General features: G+C 39.3%; 1 protein-coding gene across 2 annotated transcripts in view; it reads left to right on the top strand.

Moving 5' to 3' along the window:
* LOC135476197 (ataxin-2-like protein) overlaps window positions 1–22,730 on the top strand; it is a 49,870-nt gene that overhangs the window by 18,955 nt on the left and 8,185 nt on the right. Inside the window, exons 2-15 of one of the 2 annotated variants that reach the window (XM_064756139.1) lie at window positions 3,305–3,347; window positions 4,338–4,391; window positions 4,955–5,026; window positions 5,982–6,135; window positions 6,694–6,806; window positions 7,656–7,744; window positions 8,604–8,786; window positions 10,200–10,250; window positions 16,042–16,370; window positions 17,454–17,585; window positions 18,410–18,477; window positions 20,028–20,152; window positions 20,626–20,695; window positions 22,003–22,138. In XM_064756139.1, coding sequence (XP_064612209.1) covers window positions 3,305–3,347; window positions 4,338–4,391; window positions 4,955–5,026; window positions 5,982–6,135; window positions 6,694–6,806; window positions 7,656–7,744; window positions 8,604–8,786; window positions 10,200–10,250; window positions 16,042–16,370; window positions 17,454–17,585; window positions 18,410–18,477; window positions 20,028–20,152; window positions 20,626–20,695; window positions 22,003–22,138 — 1,619 coding nt within the window. The remainder of the gene's footprint in view (window positions 1–3,304; window positions 3,348–4,337; window positions 4,392–4,954; window positions 5,027–5,981; window positions 6,136–6,693; window positions 6,807–7,655; window positions 7,745–8,603; window positions 8,787–10,199; window positions 10,251–16,041; window positions 16,371–17,453; window positions 17,586–18,409; window positions 18,478–20,027; window positions 20,153–20,625; window positions 20,696–22,002; window positions 22,139–22,730) is intronic. The other variant, XM_064756140.1, reaches the window with a different exon arrangement.

The following is a 22,730-nucleotide window of genomic DNA, read 5'->3' on the forward strand; positions in this document are numbered from 1 at the left end:
AATGTTTAAGCATTTGCTTGTTTTTTTAAGACCTCAAATTTAGCCCACAAAGATGACTCATTTCAGAATCAGATATGTAAATGATTATTTGTTATAATTTATCAACTTCATCTTGTGTTACCATGTTTGTGAATGTAATCTAATACATGTACATTTCACACATATGAATAATGTTGGATTATGTCAAGTTCTGTTGAGGTCATCACAGGAAAGAGATCGAAATATTTTAAACATTTTAACAGCTGGCACATGTGCGTGTATTATGGGCACAAAAAAAGTTGAAACAAACTATTGGACATGTACCTTTTGTATTAATTATCACCGTAGATTTTTTTTTTTTTTTTTTTTTGATTGGTGTTTTACGCCGTACTCAAGAATATTTCACTTATACGACGGCGGCCAGCATTATGGTGGGTGCAAACCGGGCAGAAGCCCGGGGGAAACCCACGACCATCCGCAGGTTGCTGACAGACCTTCCCACGTACGGCCGGAGAGGGAGGCAGCATGAGCTGGCCTTGAACTCACAGCGACCGCATTGGTGAGAGGCTTCTGGGTCATTACGCTGCCCTAGCGCGCTAACCGACTGAGCCACGGAGGCCCCTATCACCGTAGACAAAACGACATTGACAGTATTAGTATAAGTTGATATACTATATTCATATTTCATTTCCTTTGCCAATTAAGCTCCTTGTGAAATAAGTCTATCGGATTTTGTGTGCATCAGTGCTGCAATTCAAGTATACCCAATTCCATCTTGTGTTATGGTTTTTATGAAAGAAATCTAATACATTTCACTCCATAAAATAATGTTGGATGACCTCAAGTTTTGTTGCCCTGAACGACATCTACTATATGGGTATTATTATTTGATAATGCTTCTGATACAGTATTCGTGTACATTTGCTGTGATAGCCAAGCATGAGAGTCTGCGGGTATGTGAAATTCTGTCTTTATCTTCATTCAACAAAGGCTTCTAAATTATGTATATGTACCAGGTCCAGCCGACACAGAGGCTAAGCAGGTTTGAGAGTTACCCCATTTGTGGTTAGATATACCCAAATTCCCCAAACTTTTCCCATAGGAAAAGGTACCAATTGTACACATTTTGGAATTTAACTTTGGAGACAAAACTACATTGGCTAGATCAGTAAATTTCAGAGATTCACAAAAAGTATAAGTTTAACAGTGCTTCAGAATATGCTTGAATAAACACTGTCCAAACATGGGTTGAAGAATTACAGTACATTGCATATTATGACGGGTAGCTTTTAGATCTGTCTCCTGACCTGTATTTTTAGCTGTGGAGGTGTTGTGCTGAGCTAAATCATCCACACTGAGGTGGTGTAAGAGACTTTATACCCCAGGGTTAACAGGTGTACATGTCTGTAACTGGGGGCTGGCAGACTTGCAATGTACACGCACATATATATGTTATATTTACCTTCAAGGATTATACTGGGGTTTTACCATTCTGTGCCATTCACATTGGCCCTCTGTACTCCCTGCCCCTCACACTATCCCCGTCCGTATCATTTAAGTTTTAAGCCATTGTAGCTTATAGTTATGAGTTTCATGCTTCAAAAACTAATTTTGCATTATGTCATATAGTAGCTGCTGCTGTTTCAGGCGAAAGATGTACATGTAATTCAGATGAGACTTATTAAAAGGAAATTTTTATTGCAGTGTGCATAGTAAATTACGGGTACAGTATCAGGTCAGGGTCACGTGGAGTTAAATTTTCATACCTTTGCTGGGTGCCCAAATTGGAACCAAAAGCCCATATTACATGTACGTGAAAGGGATATGAAAACTTTTTAAAATGTGATTTAATATTACTTCTTAATCTATCAATGTCTATATTATTCAGTTGCATATTTAGCCTGTGATTAGAAAAGATATACAGTACATTTACTGTCAGTTCTGGGGAAGACTTAACTAGGGTGTAAAGGCAGTGCTTGTGGTGTGAGCAGTGTGAGGTTTTGTGCTGACATACTGACCTTATGGTATACTTATACACATGGACATGTATGTGTGTATGTATGTATGTATGTATGTATGTATGCCAATCCTCTGTGTGTAGCCAGCCAGGTCAGCTGTCATGTAAGGTCATGCATAGCCGACTGGCCCAGGCTGTCTCTGTTTAGCAGCATAGCCCTGGCTATAGACCACTTTTGTGGATATTAGCATAATTCCTGGAGCTGTGACAGTTTCAGTAAAGGTGAAACATGCACTGCAGATTAACAGCAATATTTGTAGTACTATTCCCCAGTTCAGCTTTGTGAGCATGTACATGCACCAGTGCATCAGACGCGGCACACCTATAGATATAGAGGGGTTACACATGACCTCATCACCTTGGCAGAACAATAACAAGGTAGCCATATTGGAGTTCTGTTAACATGGGATGGTCCTTCAGAGAGGAGTCCTCCAATATGGCTGCCTTAAGTAGGTCATGCAACCCCTCTATTGTTGTGGTGTTAGTATTATGTACTGTTTTAGACCCCTAGCATAGGGTTAGCACGCTGCATGTACCTGTCCAAGTGGACAGGTGAAATAGAATGAATCGTTATGGCTTAAGGTCACTACAGCGATATGTCAGCCATCTCGTGGCGGCAGGTAAAATAGAAAACTGGTGCTATGTAGGCACGTTGTTGTCAGCACTTTTAACCTGGAAGAGATAGGAGAAAATGAAATCTGGACACCCTGCTATAGGAAAATGGCCTCAAAAACGGATGTTTTGGTGGGCACCCTTTTTCACATTTCTCGCTAACCCCCTGACTCCCAGTCGTACATTTGTTCATTTGACAGATCTTGGCGAGAGGGTTGAAATGTTGTAAAGCCTTTCTTATTTACCTCGATTTCCTTATTACTGTATAATTATTTATTGTTCATTTGTAGATAGTATGTACGTGTACACATCATTGTTCAAAGCATGTTAAGATTTGTAACTTGGCAGTCAAAAGAACATTTTCAGTTAGGTAACATGATGTACTTTTTCATGAAGTTAAAACCTAGGTTCTAATACGAGGTCTTGGCAGAAATACGTACCATGTGAGCATACATACATGTAGATTTAATGATCTGACAAAGTGGAAAGAGGACTAGGAATAAAAGAAATTTCGCTTGTCTGCGGAAGTTGGTAATTCTTCTGTTACAGAAATCAATCTTTAAAGGAGAAATATTATAGTATTCTTCATAAGCCGGGGTCATTAACTATATTTACATGCTGTAGCCTCTTCAGTGGTGAACAGACATCAGCTTAATAAATCAGGGTGTTTAAAATTGTATTTTTGGTCTTTTGTAGAGGTCCTAACAGATCAACAAGAACTCAGGAAAAGAATTACATTGTAAGTATGTTCAGTATATGTACACACCCTACATACATGTACGTGGTATTCTGTTCACTGAAAGGAATTAGTGGCAAATTCCACAAAGCCCTTTCTGACTTCAGTCAACATATAAAAGCTGTAAGACACTTAGTTTTTGGTAGTAGAAGTTGAAAATTTTGACATATTTATCTTGAAAGAACATTGATGAGGGGTAACGCTTTGAGAAAAAAATAAGCTTGGAGATCGTATTTCAAATTTGAACTTAAATCAGATGCGGCTTTCTGGAATTGGCCCCTGCTCTGTTACATGTATATACGGTGTTAGTGAAATATTCTTGAGTACTGCATAAAATACCAATTAAATAAATAAGTAAATTATATACAGTGTTCAGTATCATACAGAAAAGAAGTAGCGAGAGAATTATGGTTAAGATGCTGCTTGTTCACATGCGAGGAAAATTTTTAAAATAAATTTGCCAAGGTGGATGGTTAACCAAAGGCATTTGGGTGTCAGGGGTCATGTCTAGAGAAACGCTAATGGTTCTCATCCCAGGCCTGGTGGTGGTGACATTGTGATGATGAATTTAAAGAAATTTTTCAAAATGCAACTCAAAATGATACTTTCTAATAGCTTTTACATGTAAGTCTGGGAAGAAATCTGGATGAAAACCATGAAAACCTCCTAAACCATGATATTTTTTGTTTATTTTTTCCTGTTACATGTTATTTTAATGCAGTTCGATTAGTTCAAGCGTGCAAGCGTTTGGGAGCCCAAGCGTTTCCGGAGCTCAAATGGCTCTAAGACCTGGCCCTGGATTTCCTATTTTAATAAATCAGAACGCGATTGTATACATGTCATTAATATGACATTTAAGAATATTTCAGTATGTACACGTACACAAGTTTGAAAGCAAATATTTGGTTGAAATTCAGACAGTAAGTAGTACAGCTGTGTGTATTTAAGTCAACTTTCACTTAACTCTGGATTCTGTTTTTTTCTCTCCTACAGGCTGATGGAATTTACAGCAATGAAAGATTTACCCATGTGGCTACATCACTGATTGTAAGTAAACAAATAAGCTCATGTCTTAGTTCACACTAACACCACTAGAGTCAGGAATAACTTCATTGTCTTCACTACAGCTTCAGGCAATTCTTGAACACAAGGGTTTTTATTCATCTTACATCTTGACACATTGAAGACAACTTCCGAATCTAGGTTAGATCAAGTGATGAAAGGGAATTAGGTCGTGAAGATAGAGTTCAAACCTGACCTTTGACAAGGAATTTGTAAATTCCCTTGCTCTCAATGTTGTTGGGATCTTTGTGACTGTGAGCATTTGTTGATGCTCATGGTGGCCATTTGTGAGGCCTTATGCATGACAGAGAGAACTGCTGTCAGTATATGGTGTGCATAACATATGTCCAGCATGGAGAAGCTGGCTAGTCACTTACCAAAGGCCGTTGGTTTACCCCAGATACTGTGGTTTCCAATTAAAAACATTTAGAACTGACTGACTGATTATGGTGCTAAACACCAATGAAATATATTAATATTAATATTGTTGTGAAACTTTGTGTACTGTTATTGAAATCTCTGCTCTTTTTTTTTTTTTTTTTTTGTAGGGATGCACAGTCCAAATACAAGTGAAAAATGGGGATATTTATGATGGGATTTTGATTACCTTTTCATCAGAGGTAAGTAATTTCTTCACACGTCTTAAATATGAAATTCTGAAGTATTGAGATTAAATCTGTTGTTTGATTCATTGATCTAATTGAGATCAATTTGAGATTAATATGCACATGTAGTTCTGTCACACGGGGTGAGCTTTAACATGCAGACACATTTAACACTTCTCCCAAGAAACCACTAGGCCTTGCCCAGTAAAATTGCATGTTTGAATTCAGCTCTAAATGGCTTACATTTCATAAAGCTTTGTTAGGAAGTTTTACAGGGAGCAGGCTACATGTACTGTATGTGTAACATAACAGATATATGGATTACAACTACTGTTGCACCGAAAGCTATTCAGTTTTGTGTGAAACAAACAAAACTGCCGAATACAGGTACATGTACACATATTGTCTGCTATGACAATGATGTAAAATTTCAGGGTTTCCCCTCCCCCCCCCCCCCACAACTTGGAGCAAGTTTGATAGATAAAAAAACAAGTCTAAATCTAATACAAATTTATTTACATGTAAAATGCAACTTTTTCTCCAAGCACCAGTGTTATGTACATCATACTGGGAGCAGTTTGGAATTGATTGGCAACACCATTTTATCACACCATATTGTGGTACATAAGTAGGTGCAGGGGGTCTCCGCGGCTGAGTTGGTTAGCGCACTAGTGCAGTGTAATGACCCAGGAGCCTCTCACCAATGCGGTCGCTGTGAGTTCAAGTCCAGCTCATGGTGGCGGCTTCTCCGGCCGTATGTGGGAAGGTCTGCCAGCAACCTGCAGGTTGTCATGGGTTTCCGCCGGGCTTTGCCTGGTTTCCTCCCACCGTAATGCTGGCTGCCACTGAAATATGCCACTGCATGGCATAGAACACCAATCAAAGAAACAAATAAATTTATATTACAAAACAGGACCTGCTTACATGGCAAAAGAGCCCACCCTAATCCTGTCACTCATGTCTGTTACAGATGAAAATTGTTTTAAAGAAAGTCCACAAAATCACAGAGTTTGGGTCAACGGCGATCCCGTCTCGCGACTTGCTTCAGGAAACAGTTGTGTACAGTCTGAACGACGTAGTAGCAATCAACGCCATCGATGTCGATCTAGAATATGCAGTCAAAGGTTTGTTCATACCTCCAAGGAGCAATATTTTATAGTATTGTGTCACTGTGAGTTCAAGTCCAGCTAAAGCTGGTTTCCTTTGCGGTCGCATGTGGGAAGGGCTGGCAGCAACCTGCTGAGTTATGTGTTTCTTCCACCATACGGCTGCTGTCGTATAAGTGAAATATTCTTGAGTATGGTGTAAAATACCAACCAAATGAACAAATCAAATATAGTATTTTGTTCTGCCTGGCTCTTTCATCTAAAATAAGGGGAAAAAAGGGCAAATTCGCAATAGCTGCATTGTCAGATGGAATGGTTCTTGTTAAGAAAGGATATCACAAATCTTTATAAAACAGCTGTGGTATGTTGTGCGCTTTGCCTTGTAAGAAATCTGGCTTTGAAAAGTAATTCTGGCGAACAAAGGTTTCATTTTAAAGTTATTCTGGCAAACAAAATGCATGGTACTGGACAAAGCAGTTTTAAAGTTCACATTTGTAACATTATTGCTTTAGCCACTAAACTGGACCATCTACCTGCAGACCTTTCAGTGGTGTTTTCTTTTTTTTCCTGTTGCAGATAGTTTTACTGATAGTGGTATAAGTAAATTTAATGGCCAAATAGGTGAGAAGGAGCTGACCCCATGGGAAAGTGAAGGAGGGGAGGAATTGGTGCTAGAGGGAGATGCTTCAGTGAGTATATGGTTCTTCCCTTGGGGGAGGGGAATGTGTAGGCTACCATATTTCCTCGATCAAACCAATGTAAATTTTTCTCCGAAATCAAACTGCCCTAATTCCTGAACCTTTGCATAGGAAAGAGCAAAATTTAGTGCAATTTATTCACATTTTAAATTTAATTTTGCAGACCAAACTACATTGGTTGGATTGACCAGTTAGTTATAGGGCTTCACCGAAAGTATAATTGTATCATTGAACACAAAAGTACCTTCAGAATATGCTTGAATAAACATGTTGTAAATGTGCGAAAAGGTTGAAGAATTGCAGTACATACAGTTGTAGTTGCGTAAGTTGAAGTGAAAGTTGCTGATTTGTGTGAGGAAGCTGTGGAATTTGGTAAATGAAAGATCCCCTTGTGTTCATCTACACATGTATGTACCCAGAGTCATTCAGTGTTTGTCTGAACACCAAAGTTTAAGAGCGGTAGGTCCTGGGTCAATCCTGGGTCAAGTCACACCTAAGACCTTAAAACAGGAAGTTGTAACTTCCTCGCTTGGCGTTCAGCATGAAGGGGATAGTGCAACGACTGGTTGACCCGTATCAGTATAATGGCTCGGGCGGGGCGGCTTACTTGCCTTCGGTAAGTCGTCTCAGTGAAGCAGCACTAGATAAAAGAGTGGTGGAAAGTTTACTCACCTTAAGTGTAATACTAAAAATTTGCTAGATCTAGAATAAAGCAGAATGAGTAATTTGATCACGTTCAGAGTTTTGGGTCAAGTAAATAAGAGCCAGGAACCGTGTTCTTCCTTGAAGGCCTTACATTTTCACGTTTGTGTGTAACTCAGCAGTACTTTCGTTCTACAGAATGGTTGGGATCCTAATGAGATGTTCAAGACAAATCGAGAGCAGTTTAATGTTCAGTCCACTTACGATGACAAACTTTCTCAATATACGTAAGTAAATATGCAAATGGTATCATGCTTAGAGAATGGTTTTTTTCTTGATTTGGAAAAGAAAGGTAACATGTTTGCAGCAGACCATGACATACTTCATAGATTGCAGCTTATGAAATGTGACATAACATTTCTCGTTTGGAAATCAGCAGTTCTGTGTTCACATGTTGAAAGTAACATTATTGTTATTTTGATTCAACTGCCACATTTAAAGTCAATTTATTTGAATACGATTTTTTGTTTATATCATGCCTCACATCCTCGTTTAAAACATACTTAGGCGTAAATGTGTTTGTGGTCCCAAATACCCTCCATACAATTTTTTTCGGCAGATTTGCTATTCTCCTTAAGAAAGACAGAAAAAAAAACATTGGAAAGTATATGAAGTTTGATCATTTTTATGCCCCAGTCTTCATTAACAATGTATGTAGGAAAAAATACCATTAAAAACAAAATGTATGAATGAATGAATGATTATGGCTCAACAAGACGTTGGCACTATTTGATGTAGTATATGAAGTTTGATCATTTTTATGCCCCAGTGTCCTTTAACAATGTATGTAGGAAAAAATACCATTGAAAACAAAATGTATGAATGAATGAATGATTATGGCTCAACAAGACATGGGCACTATTTGAAGTAGTATATGAAGTTTGATCATTTTTATGCCCCAGTGTCCTTTAACAATATATGTAGGAAAAAATACCTTTGAAAACAAAATGTATGAATGAATGAATGATTATGGCTCAACAAGACATGGGCACTATTTGAAGTAGTATATGAAGTTTGATCATTTTTATGCTCCAGTGTCCTTTAACAATTTATGCAACTAAAAGTACTGTTTAATCCCACACACAGGACGGTATTGGAAAAGAGCAATTCTAAGGAATACCGCAGACGGGAGGAAATGGCTAACAAGCTAGCACAGGAGATCGAGGGTACGGAGGGCTACCGGGCGCGGCAGGACCTGGAGAATGGGGATGGGAATGAGGAAGACAAGTTTAGCGCTGTTTTGCGACCTATGGGCAATGGTACTGGCAAGTGAGTATGACCAAGCTCGGAGCAGAAAAGAAAACATGCCTTTTGCAGGCCTTCATATTTGACGCGTGCTGTTACACTCCCACACCTTAATGTAGTGCACTCCTGAAACAAAGGTGTGCTAATGAGACGAACCTGACAGAAGCAGTTGTCTGGTGAGAATCAGTGTAGGTGTGCAAATCACACTTTTGGTCTTTGGCAAGAGGTGTGAAAATCCCACATCTGCTCAGACACAAAGGCAAAGGCCCGCAATTGACTGTTATTAATTCTCTAAAAATAAATGAAGCATTATATTATATTTTATGGCATTAAAAGGTAACAGGATAATGACAACAAGGATTTCTTTTATGTTAATACACATTCAGGTCTACGTAAACAAAGCTTTTAAAAAAAGGCATAGTCGAATTCTGTTAAAAAAAGGTAGCCCACACTTCAGCTTACTGAAAAACTTCAAAAGTAGACCTTTTTATGATTATCATGCTGATACAATTTTGTTCAAAACCTTCTCAAAATCAAAATTGGACCAAGAGCATTGAAAAGCGTTCAAACCATTGTAAATAGATTTTGACAGGTTTCTTGTCATCGACATCTAAAATGGTTTGAAGGATACCCTGTGGAACAGAGCTAACAACAAGATTCATAAGATTTACATGTACAGTGAATAACACTATTTAAGCCATACAACTGAAGAGTCCTCAAGAACAAAATCTTAGTTTCCGTATTATCCTCCGAAACTAATAACAGCAGTTTTAGTACGGTGCAGTTTGTTTTTACAGTTTTTAATAGCAGTTCGGACTTACTCAGACTCGACCATTTATGATCATATAACCTTGCTTTTAAGATGTACAGGCCTAGATACTGGAGTAGCTCGTTAAGAAAAACAAATGTTTATAGCATGTTTCGTTTGCATTGAATAGTCCACAAACATCATGCACATCATAGTCATTTTGAAACCTGCATTATCGGCTGGACACTATTACTGGGATGATGGTGTTGTGGTGTTTTGCGTGGGGAATAGAATTATTTTCTGGACTAAAGCTAGGAATGTATATTTAATTTTATTGATGTTGCTAGAATTTATATTAAATATGCATGGGTTATTTTTGTTATCTGTCTTTTACTTTTTGTAAGACCTACCCTTCAAGGACCCAGAGAAATGGAATTAAGAATTGAAATACACAGATTTTTGTGTGACAGTCTGTGTTGGCACCTGGTCATGGAAAATTTTAGTTGAAGGAATTACCTCCCTTGTCTTAGAAAGACTTCTTAAAGAGTGTCAGCGTTTCTTAAATTTAATTGGTTTGAAAATCAAGCTTGAAAATGAAAGAATGTACTTTAAATTGATTGTGTAGGTGAACTGTTCTATCACACCAACTGTACTTGTCTGAATTTGGAAATTTTGTGTGTTCTTTTTAGTAAATGTGGTAATCGGAAGCTGCCATCATTTCATATGAAAAATACGAAAAGGTAACTTTCCACTGAAACAGAAAAAAAAAGGAAGAAAATATGTTGAAAACTTTCATCTTTTTTTTTTTTGCATGATTCAGTTTGTTTGTTTTGCTTTTGCATTTTAATTGTTCTTTTTTTCATTTGGAGTTTGTTCTTCCCTTCCGATTGGCTGTGTAATCTTCTCTAGCATTTGATCTCTTCTAAGGTTAGATGATTTACGCTAATCTCTAACATTTCATTCTTACCCCGAATTAATTATGGTTTTTTTTTTTTCACCATATCGACAAACTGTTTTGCATATACATGAAACATCTTGATTTATCTTTGAGCAAGCTCTAAGGTAAAAGTCTCCTTGTACTTAAGTAGGAGTCCACTGTTTCCAGAACATGCTGCATTGTACCTGTGTCAGGGTTTTACGGGTATCTGAGTGAAATTGTTACCTGTCTTCTAGCACGGACTTGTGTTAATGTGGCTTGCTGAGTGTTCCCGACAAGCACGTTCACGTATGCAGGGCTCAAAATGGGGACCTGCGAATGGCGAAAAGCAGGCTGGAAATTTACCGTAGTAGGCCAACTTAAAACGGGCCTGCCAAAAAAGGAAAAAAATCAACAAATAAAATCACAGGCCAAGCATGAGATTCCAGTGTATGGACAACTATAAGTTCTGCTTTCTTATTTATGGTGATTTGATAAAGATACAATTTTATTTTTCACTGAAAACGTTGGAAACATCATTCACAGGTGTTGCAAATCACAGAGAGATGTTGCAAACCACAGAGAGATGTTGCAAACCATAGAGAAATGTTGCAAGAGATAACCCAAAGCTACTTCAAAGCAAAATTATCTCCTTTCATTTATGTGCAGTTGTTTTGCGTCAACTAAAAGCGAAACCAATGTTGACTTCTTGTCTTGATAGAAGGATCCTTTCAGTAACTAGGTCACATTTATATCCATTGCGGACTAGTTTTATGCAGAAAATCTGATAAAGTGTTAACTTTCCTCTTCAAAGTCCTTGACTGAAATTTTTGAAGTTGACTTTTCTCGTTCAACTGACTGGGCAAATTGTTCTTTCTATTTTAAAACCATGATGACTGATGAAATCATCGCTAAACGGGTCATTTAGGGCTGCGTGGTCCTGTTAGGTTGATTTTCATGTCTTTCGGCGAGCGGTTCGAAATGTTTGTAGACTAGACTCGCCATGACTGCAAAATATCATTTTCCATGTGCGAGAAGGAAGGATTGCAACAACATTTCTCCTTGAGATTGGATTTATACTTGCAGAAGTGATAATAAAGGTCTTATTCTCTGCTGTTTTAGTGTGAATTTAAAAGCCCACTTTGTGAAGAACCAGCTAGATTTTGGGATTCAGTGATTAAACAGACAAAAGGCAGACAAAAAAAAAATGTCAGAAAGTTGGCCTGGTGGTATGGCACATTATTGTTTTGTGGACCTGGTGGTATGGCACAGGATGTTTTCATGGACCTGGTGGTATGGCACAGGATGTTTTCATGGACCTTGTGGTATGGCACAGGATTGTTTCATGGACCTGGTGGTATGGCACAGGATTGTTTCATGGACCTGGTGGTATGACACAGGATTGTTTCATGGACCTGGTGGTATGGCACAGGATCATTTCCTGGACCTGGTGGTATGGCACAGGATGTTTTCATGGACCTTGTGGTATGGCACAGGATTGTTTCCAGTCAACCAAATGGCTAATACCCCTTTCTTGGACTCTCCTGTTATACCCTGGTGGGTGGGTGAAGCATTTCAATTGTACACGTACCTGGATACAGTCCCGTGACAGGTCAAACTTATCTCAGTGCCACCTCACTCAGCACTCAGTCATAGGGATCAAGTAAACTGCTAGATTTCTCTGTCAGTGTGCCTTTGATGAATCTGGTGTCATGTCTGGTCTTATTAGCATGGCATTTCATTGAGGCAGCATTGTACATGTAAATATGTCTGCATAAAAAGCAGTGCATATGTCATCTTGATATCAGTGAAATAATGTTGAGAAGGATGTTAAAGAATCAAAAATATATATAATGATAATGGTATCTGTGTGGGGTGATTCTGTGGACTACTACGTTTTTCCTTTTTTTTTTTTTTTTTTTTTTTTTTTTAATGAAAGACTGCTAATGAAAAGGACACTGATACAAAGGGGTGTTTAAGCAAGGGTATCGAGTGTGTATGTTAGAGGAAAGGCTGCAGCATAGACACACACATGTATGTCACTATGCTGGTTTTAGGGTCACTTGTCTAGACACTTTTTATGTACTCTCCACACATGGCAGTGGGCTTTGACATGGCAAAATATGTGGGGGGAAAACGAGGGGGGAGAGTTTGAGTGTAAGGATTTAAGGGTGTTGGTATTAGCAGGTCAAATCCACCAAGTGGTTTAGCCTCCAGATATAAAGCTAAGGTGCTGCAGATTTGGTCTAGCAGTAAGCTTATTATGTCACGGGCATTTACAATTGGTCAGCTAAGCAGGTAGTTTCTTGTCTGCCATCAGCCCAACCACCTGAGTTCTCGTGTGGACATACACAGGGGAACTCAGGCCCGTGTTCCACTGTTTCATGAGTTCTCTTGGAATGGTGTTCCTTTCAGGTCCTCTCGGTTTTCCGATTTTCCTGCTACCTTTCAAAAACCTGTTTATGCAAAGGAGAAATTGAGCTGCAGACTGAATGGTATGAGTATGTGTTATGTGAATCAAACTTCTCAAAAGTCTTTGTGCTGGATAAATATCAAGTGGTGACCTTTTCATGGAACTGCTCTCAAGAAGAACACCCCAGTAATCGTGTTGATTTATACGTTTTGATTCGTAGAATTCTGATTGCAGGATTCAGATCTGCTTGTGTATTTTCTTGTGAAACAAGATCTGATTTTAAATGTGAGAATATTTGCCAAAATATGAAACTACCCTTCAATTCAGCACTTCTTTGGAGTCTTGATGCTTCTGCATTTCAGAAGGCCAGACTTGAATTGTATTCAGAAGGATCCTGTGTCCATTTTCTGGCTGCTGTGTCCTTGGCAAACTCTCCGTATGCAAATGTACATGTGGTTTGTTGAGCGTTTTGACTTCGATAGGCACAGTTTATGAAGTGGGAGTTGTATGTTGGTGACATGTCAGGGTGTCTTCAGAAACATGGAATACCTTTAGCCCATGGGCCAAGGCCCAAAATTTCACATATTGGTACCACTCAAAGTGGGACCAGTGCTGTTTTGAAGTTGGTACATGTCTTTAGTTGTTTTGATATGATATGATAACCCTCGCAGACGGGTAGCGTTTTGTGAGTTATGCCCCCTTTAATAAACTTATTCATTGTTCAATGTGCTGAATCATGCATTGCCAACAGTCATACAATAGGAGTGCTATTTGAACCCTGAATCAACTCAGCGACAGAGTGTTTACCTTTATGAATACTTTCTTAACTAATTCAAGCTAATCTTCTCAAACATAAAGGCAAATTTGTGTATGTTTTTTGACATTTTATCCCTCTCTCAGTTGGGAGAGAGATGAGCTACAGTGGTGAGAAGGAGTAGAAGGAGAAGCATCATCAGTTTTCTTTGCAGCCAGAAAACGACAGAAAGCATGAAGTTTATGGTTTGTGACATTTTTGGCCATTCTGTCATGGTGTTAACAATTAACTGTTTACTTCAGGTCTAAATATCCAAATGATAGATTCCAAATGGCACACAGTAAGGGTTTTCACATGACTCCAAACACCAAAGGAAACTGCAAGACTCCTAATTCTTAAAGAGGGACATTTGCACTCTCAGTTATCTGTCAGCAGGTTCCATGGATGTTTAATCAACATCTTGCTCTTTAAGGTGATGTCTTAATTGTGTAGTGGCTTTAATTACGGAACCCTGGGTGTTGGTAGTCATTGGTTCGTTGTACAGTCAAGCTGTGTGGATAGAGCAGAAGATTTCTCTTATCTGGAAAACAAGGTAAAGTGATTCATCCAACTCACTCTGAAATATGACTGTTTGTGGACGTTTTGACCTTGATGTTAAATCCTTCAAGCATAGCACTTTCTGATTTAGAAGGAAAACGTTCCTTACCAGAAGAGTTTTCCATTGTAAGTTTTCATAAACTCCTACAGCGATTTTCTCTTCCTCTCCTGCACTACTTCTGGAGGAACAAATGAATGGTTATTGATTAACACCAATATTTGCAGATAAGGACTCCTATTTGTGTACAATCTGGAACTTCTAATGCACGACTGTATCATCAAGGTCCGTCTTGTGTAGGGCAAAAATTCTTTGATCAAATTTTTGGATTGCTGTTCTAAGTCTGCTGCCACCTGCACCAAGCTGAGCAAACTGGATAGGAAGCTTGTTTGTTTTCGTCCTTTGGAGAAGAACTGCATCTGCATGATAATCCTTGAAACATCTTTTTCCTGCTTTACTGCTGGGCGAGAGTACGTGCACAATTTCATCTCTAAAGGGCGAATGTCTTGAGATCTATAAAGCCAGATTTTGGGTGAAGTGCTCTGAAAGTATTTGGAGTATCCCTAGAAAATCTACAAGTGATAGTTACAGGTTAATCACAAGCACCGTGTATAGAACAGTCATGTCTTTGTCATGATGAAAATGCTACTGAACTAGTGGTTATGTTAAAATTAGAAATTTGTCCGTGTTCAAGTCATGTTGCCGGATGACCACTGCTCGCTGTGGAATGCTCCGCGAAACCTAATCTTCTCGTAATATCAAGGATTCAGAGTCATCTTTCAAACAGTGAATGATGCCTGGCTGCTCCATTTGCATCGTTATGTCATCAATTATTTATCAGGTGGCAAAAACGTTATGTGTTGTGACTGTTCACAATATGGTCAGAAAAGACCAATCAGTTATCCAGTGTTTTAAAGGCAATTTACGACATTGTCTGACATACACTTCATAATAGTGTTTTTTTCCTCTTTTTTTGTCCTATTTCAAAATAGGCATTTATACTCTGCAAAGAGTAATACAGAATAATTCAATTTTAATATTTGGAGGAACTTTCAATTACCAGTATTCTTGATGGAAAGTCAAAAAATCTGATCAAAGGTTTGCTCTGACATTGTAGTTTCCAGACTTGTAGATCACAGCTAAGGAAATGACACAAAAGTTTACTTACCTGAGCTAATCTGCCTTAACCCAATGTAATAATGGTTGTTAATAAAAAAACTAAGCAGCTGGGTATATGGACTGTTGATAAACTGTTATCAACTCAGGTGAAAACTTTGCAAATCTTAAATGTAAATGTAAGCAATCAACTGAGAATTCAAGTGTGGACTGCTGTATTTTTTTTTTTTTTTTCGCTTCATGAACAATCCAAACCACCCTTTTAAATTGATCTTATTATATTATTAACTGAGAGTCCATAATATATTGACATTGCTCTTGCTTTTTGTAATTTGCACAACGCCATATAAGATGATTTTTAATTTTATCAAAATATGTTATAAAGCTAACATAGCAGAAAGGCTATCAGGTTTTAATTTACTTCTACTGACCGTACAGACCTGTTAGTATCAATTAGGTTTGTCCACCTAAGGTGGTACCAATATTATGTCCGGCCCATTGACTACATGAAGTGTTTTAGAAAGGGATGCCAGTCATGGGATGGGGAGGGGTGGCCTATGGGTGTTGTAAATTGTAGAAAGTTTTAACTGGTATCTTCAGCATTGTTGGTGTTAATATGCTTCAGGTTATTTTTAGGTAGAGGTGTTTTAGTAGGGTGATCTGAGTACATCATGTAGATTAGCTTAAAGCTTGCTTGGAGACGTGACATGAAGCTCGGAACGGTTGGTTTGTTTCAGATACACACCTCCTCACCGCCGGAATCCCCCACGACAGGTGCCCCACGGTGATGGTCCTGGTAGATCGTCACCCTCACGGACTTCACAGCCCCCACCGCAACATCATCGCTTAACGGCCTCCCACCCGCCTCCAGGGATGCCTCACCCGCAGCACATGCAGTCAGTCCAGCCAACACACCTACAGCCAGCTACTGTGCAGCCGACGCCCCCGCCCCAACAGACGTCCCCCAGCCCATCCCCACACAGCCCCTCCCCCCATAACATCCAGTCACAGGTGCTCACTCCACCGCAGACGCCCCCAGCCAAACCCGCAGACCCACAAACCACAGGTGAGTTGTGCAGGTGTGGACAGCCTGGGTTCACAATACTACTGTGAGGTGGTCGCTGGTTCAAATCCAACTGTTGCTAGCTCTTCGCCCATCAAGGCTTTTGTGAGGTGTCTGTGATAGTCCCCTTTCTGCTGCCTTAGGCTGCGTTTCCGTGGACCTGTGATTGCATTTGTGATTGCTTGCCCATTAATTTGTTCGAGAATGTAAATAACATAAATATGCTGGTGTGTTTCCACAGACTACATGTTAACGCAGTGCAAAGAAGACATGTCCTATTTTGTTTATTTCTTTATTTGATTGGTACTTTACGCCGTATTCAAGAATATTTCACTTGCACGACGACGTCAGGCAGCATTATTATGGGAACAAACTGGGGAAGAACCACAACTATCTGCAGGTTGCTGCCAGACCTTTACACATGCAGGCTTGTGTGAATGAAATATTCCTCTTAGAGTAAGAGGAATTCATAGTTCACCACCAGTATCAGATTGTTACAACATGAGCTTGTCACGTATGACAATGTACGCTGTTTGATGCTGTAAGATATGCCCCGTCAGTTCTTCAGCTATTGCTTTATAGTCGGGATGTGTTTCAAGTGGATGTACTTGTACCTGGTAGAGAGTAGTGATTTTTTATCTGGGCTTGGCTCCATTCTCCATGTCCATATTAGTGACCACAGTCACACGGGTGAAAGTTTTTTCAGTGGTAATAAATAACAAGGTATCTGTGTTAAAGAATGTGATTGATTTCAAAGAACAACATCTCCAGCCAGGAGCCGTTGAAGTCCATCCTGGGGGCCTCCGTGGCCAAGGGGATTAGCAAGCCAGCACTGCACTGTGACCCAGAAACCTCCCACCAGTGTTCACTGTGAGTTCAAGTCAAACCCCTGCTGGCTTCCCCTCGGACTGTCACGGGTTTCCCCCAGGCTTTGCCTGGTTTCCTCCCACCATAATGCTAGCCGCCGTCGTATATGTTAAACACCAATCAAGTAAATTGATAACTGAAGTCTAAGCCGGATTAAGACATAGTTACCGAGGTTGATAACCTCATCAACTAAAAATCACGCTGTTATTTTGTTCACAGACAATACTGACCAATCATCCATGGAATCTCCAAAGCTACCTAGTCCAGATGACAGCGTGCCAAATACAGAAACCTCGTCTGGTTCCTCATCACAAGTCTCGCCTCCTAGCAACAAATCTGATCATTCGGGAGGTAGGCAATTACGGGGTAAAAGCTTGTATTCTGTAACAAGGATTAGTTTATCCAGTTGGTGAAAGCTAACAGCACAAATGGTGGCCATGCCAAGAACGGCCATAATTGTGCTACATTACACCCAGATTTGTTCCAGAATAATTTTAATAAACCTAATGATGAAAGCAAAACTTACATTGTAACATGCCATTCTTATTGTCATTCTTCATGTTCTTGACTGATAACTTCATTTCACATTTGTTGGTGCCTGCAACTTTTTGTGGGTCAATTCTTGAAGAAGACATATGATCTATGAGATATCACATTAGAAATTTATCTCATGCTGTCATTATTGGGAGATTGGATGTCAAAAGAGCCACATTTCTTGTGTCCAAAAATTCTCAACCAGCCCCCATAGCTTAGTTGGTAGAGCGTCTGCTTCGGGAGCGGTAGATCCAGGGTCAATCCTGGGTCAAGTCACACCTAAAACCTTTAAAGAGGAAGTTGTAATTTACTGGCTTGGCGTTCAGCGTTAAAGAGGATAGTGCAATGATTGGTTGACCCTTATCACTATAATGGCTCGGGCGGGGCTGCTTACTGGCCTTCAGTAGGTCATTTCAGTGAAGCAGCACTAGATAAATTTGGAAATCGATCCTGCAACAAGGAGGCACATTGCACGCACATGATTAAAAAAATCCTTGGTCTTCATATGAAAAATTGTTAAGTACGACGTTAAACCCCAAGCATTCATTGACGCTCAAAAATTCTCAGAACTGATTGTAAACGTAATGTTATCTTCACTCTTCTTGTACAAGTAGATACATTTCTTTAATTTTGACTTTCAGTTTCAAGAGACGATTTGATGCGAGATGAACAGATACGAGAACTTAGGGAGTTTGGAGCTCAATTTAAGGTAATGGCTGTACTCCTTCTCCTCATAGTATCCTATTTTCTCATCCTTTTTGCACATGAAAGAGCAACTTTGAACTTATACACACCTTTAAGGGATTTTGGAGATAAACACACATTGATTTGATCGGCCAATTCCAGGGCTTCAGAAAAAGTGTAATCTTATCAATCTACACAGAATAATGCCTTCAGAAATATGCTTGAATAAAGACCTTGTGAAAAAATTGAAGAATTACAGTCTTAGTACATGTGACAGTTGCTAAGTAGGAGAGGCCTCTGTGGCCAGATGGTTAGCGTACCAGCGCGGTACAATAACTTAGGAGCCTCTCACCAATGTTATCGGTGTTCGTTAAAGTCCTGCTCATGCTCCAGTCTTACTTGATATGGTCTGGTTTGTCTCAACTAAATGTACTGCCTGATCGAAAGTTAAACAAGCCGCAGAAATGTTTGGACGGTATTATCACTTCGACAGTTATCTCTAGCTTCCATCCACATTATAGGCATTCAATTATATTGTGTCAACATTGGTAAATTATAAACCTTTAACAGTGAGCAAATTATAGCACGTCCACAGTAACACATTACTGCGGATCAGGATTGCCACCTTGTAGGGTTTCAGTGTTGGGCATAAATTGTTACCATTGCTATTGTATAAGGCATCAGCATTGCCTCTCTGTAGGGCATCAGCATTTCCACTCTGTATGACATCAACATTGTCACTCTGCAGGGCATGACCATTACCCTCTCTAGGACATTAGAATTGCCTCTCTATAGGGCATAAGCATTTCCACTCTTTAGGGCATCAACATTTCCGCTTTGTTTGACAACATTTCCGCTCTGTATGACATCAACATTGCCACTCTGTATGACAGAACATTTCTGCTCTGTATGACATCGACATTGCCACTCTTTAGGGCATCAACATTTTCGCTCTGTATGACATCAACATTCCCACTCCGTATGACATCAACATTGCCACTCTAATAGGCATCAACATTACCACTTTATAGGGCGTCAGCATTTTCCACTCTGTAGGACAAACATTGCCACTCTATAGAGCATCATTTCTGCTCTGTATGACAGAACATTTCCGCTGTGTATGACAGAACATTTCCGCTGTGTATGACAGAACATTTCTGCTCTGTATGACATCAACATTGCCACTCTGTAGGGCATCAACATTTTCGCTCTGTATGACATCATTTCCTCTCTGTATGACATCAACATTGTCACTCTATAGGGCATTACCATTGTCCTCTATAGGACATGAAAATTGTCTCTCTATAGGTCATCAGCATTTCCACTTTGTAGGACATCAACATTGTCACTCTGTAGGACATCAACATTGTCACTCTGTAGGACATCAACATTGCCACTCTGTATGGCATCAACATTTCCACTCTGTAACATCGCTATATTATAAGGCTTGAACAATACACACGCATTATAAATGGTGGGTACCACATGCATGTACTCTATTAACAAAGGGCAGTGCTTGAAACAAGAATAGGTAACTCGTTCAGGCTAAATGGTGATGTTGGGTTTTTGTTTCAGTTATCAGATGGTGAGAGTAAGGCGTCGTCAGAAGAGAAAAGTCAGTCAGCAGAGAAGGAGCGGTTAGAAGGTCAGCCAGGAAAGAAAGAGACAGAGCAAGAGAGCAAAGATAAATTATTAGCAGAGTAAGTAGTAGCCACGAAGCAAGAGCTGTGACCCCTGAATATGGGAGCTATATTTAATATGCATTTTACTAACAAATATTTTCATTTCTCAAAATTTTAGGCATTTTGCAATTTAGTTTTGCAATGAATTAATCATGGAAATGAAGTTGCCTGATATTAGTACCTCACATCTGTGATTGAAATATCACAATTTTGGGGTTCTAAAATTTGCCTCAAGGATGAAAAACAAAATTCTAATTTTTTTTTTTTTTTTTTGGCATATTTATCTTCATTTTCCATTAAGGCATACTCTTCATTTTATAGCATCTTTTCATGTAATGGGAGTTTATTTGACTACAGTTTTAGAACACTGATCATAGAAATCCCCCCGCGTTTAAGAATTATCTCAAGGTTTAGGGATTCCCTTGACTGTATGAATACTATGAACACTGATATGAGTCTTTAATGCTTGCCTGTTTTAATTTAATTTTCAGGGCTGTGAAGAAATCAACTTTAAATCCAAATGCAAAAGTTTTTAACCCCAATGCAAAATCTTTCCAACCTGTAAGTATGAATAGGTGGATCCTTCTACTATTTCTGGCTAATCAAAACTATTGTAAAACTTAATGCCAGATTTTAAGGTAAACTTTAAGCTTTTTCTTCAATTTTTGTACTTTGTCCAGAAATAATTGTGTGACAGTATATAAAATATGAATTAATGTACTACTGTTACACATTGTACTTTGACGACTGCATTGGCTGCTGAGTTTGGCTGAGATTTTAGATGTATAATTTGAGTTAGTACCAGTATTAGCTAATACACTTTCAAACAGCTAGGCCCAGGGCCCATACTTATCAAAAATCTTAAGACTCAAGTCAAAGATTCAAACGTAGCTACAAATAAAATATTTGTACACTTTACTACAAAACAACCTGTGCGTCTGAAGGTCTGCCAGCAACCTGCAGAAGGTCATGTTTTTTTCCTGGGCTCTGCCTGGTTTCCTCCCACCATAATGCTGGCCGCTGCTGTATGGCGTAAAACATCAATGAAATAAATGTATAAATAAATACTGCAGAATAATGCACTAACCACAGTATGAGTTCTTTCCTGTTCGGATTTTGGCTTTTTAAAGACTTCCAAGTAATGACTTAAGTCTTAAGTTGCTTGATATATACGGACCCAGGTCTCTAAACTCAAATATCCATCCTGTATTTGTCGTACCACAAAATATATAGAGTGAATTAAGGGGCCTCCGTGGCATAGTTCTAAGCTAGCTAACGCAGTACAGTGCTCTCACCAATGTGATAACTGTGAGTTTAAGTCCAGCTCATACTAGCTTCCTCTCTGGTCGTAAGTGAGAAGGTCTGCCAGCAACCTACGGATGGCTCTGGGTTCCCCCTGGCTCTGGGCTATTTTTCCTCCCAGCATGATACTGGCTGTCGTTATGTAACTGAAATATTTTTGATCACAATCGATCAGATAAATTAGTCCGTATGTTATTTATATTTTGGCAATGTGATAAGTTCGTGTTTTTGAACTTTTTTACGTTGAATGTTGAAAACTGAAGGCCTTTACAAATATGTGTATATAGTGTTACGCCACATATGACGTCACATCTTGTTGCATGACGTAAGAAATGTTAAAGTTGATTAAACTTTCATTTATCATCCTACTGATCTCAGATTGGCATGTCATAAAACAGAATATCTCTTTAAGCGACACATGGGTTAAGTTTTCCAGTGAGTCACCAAAGGTTAGTGGTTTACTCTGGATTCCTCCACATGAAACTGCCCACCATCATATAAGTGAAAAACTCGTGAGTATGGTATTAATGGTCATTCATTCATTAATCCGACTGTCCTGGTTGTAGAAACACTCCAATGCCAACACTCCCACGCCTCCACGGCCTCAGACCCAGAGCCCAGTAATCGCACACCAGCAACTGGGACCTGTGCAACTTGCCTTCATGTCAGGAGTCATGCCACAGCCAAAATTTCCCAAAAGAGGTAAGAAAATCTAGCTACATTCAGTCAAAAGAGGAACACACAAGCTCTGTGGGGGGCGCTGAGGCAACAAATTCTGAATCCCAGCCCATCAGAGGAGAGTCCAGGGTCCGCCTAGGCCCTGGAAGCTCTCACCATTTATATCAAGGGGGGTGCAGTATAGGAGATTGCTGGTTTTTGGAGAAAAAACCCCGAGAAGGCTGTATTTGTGTGGGTAAACTGCTTATAACTGGTAACATCTTTTGACCTCGGCTCTCACACATTTGCACACAGATTCAAATTGAAGTACAGTTTATGACTTTAAACTTTGCCCAATATAGTGCAGTTTTAGAAGCAGATATGTGTCACAAAATATTACTGTAGTGCTAAAACTTGGATATTTCCAATTGGATACCATTCAACCTTTCGCAAAGACGTCAAAAAATTTCTTTATCAACAGATCTCTCAAACTGAGGCAACTTTGTCAGGGGTGAAATTTTGGGCCATTTCTGATAACGCATAGCAACATTTTATAGTAGCTTATACTGATTGCAACAGAAATCAAACTAATGGACCTACACTTCTCTTCTCTTCTCTAATTAGTGTAATGGTTTCA

The sequence above is a fragment of the Liolophura sinensis genome, chromosome 10 (genome assembly GCF_032854445.1).
Source record: "Liolophura sinensis isolate JHLJ2023 chromosome 10, CUHK_Ljap_v2, whole genome shotgun sequence".
Classification (NCBI taxonomy): domain Eukaryota; kingdom Metazoa; phylum Mollusca; class Polyplacophora; order Chitonida; family Chitonidae; genus Liolophura; species Liolophura sinensis.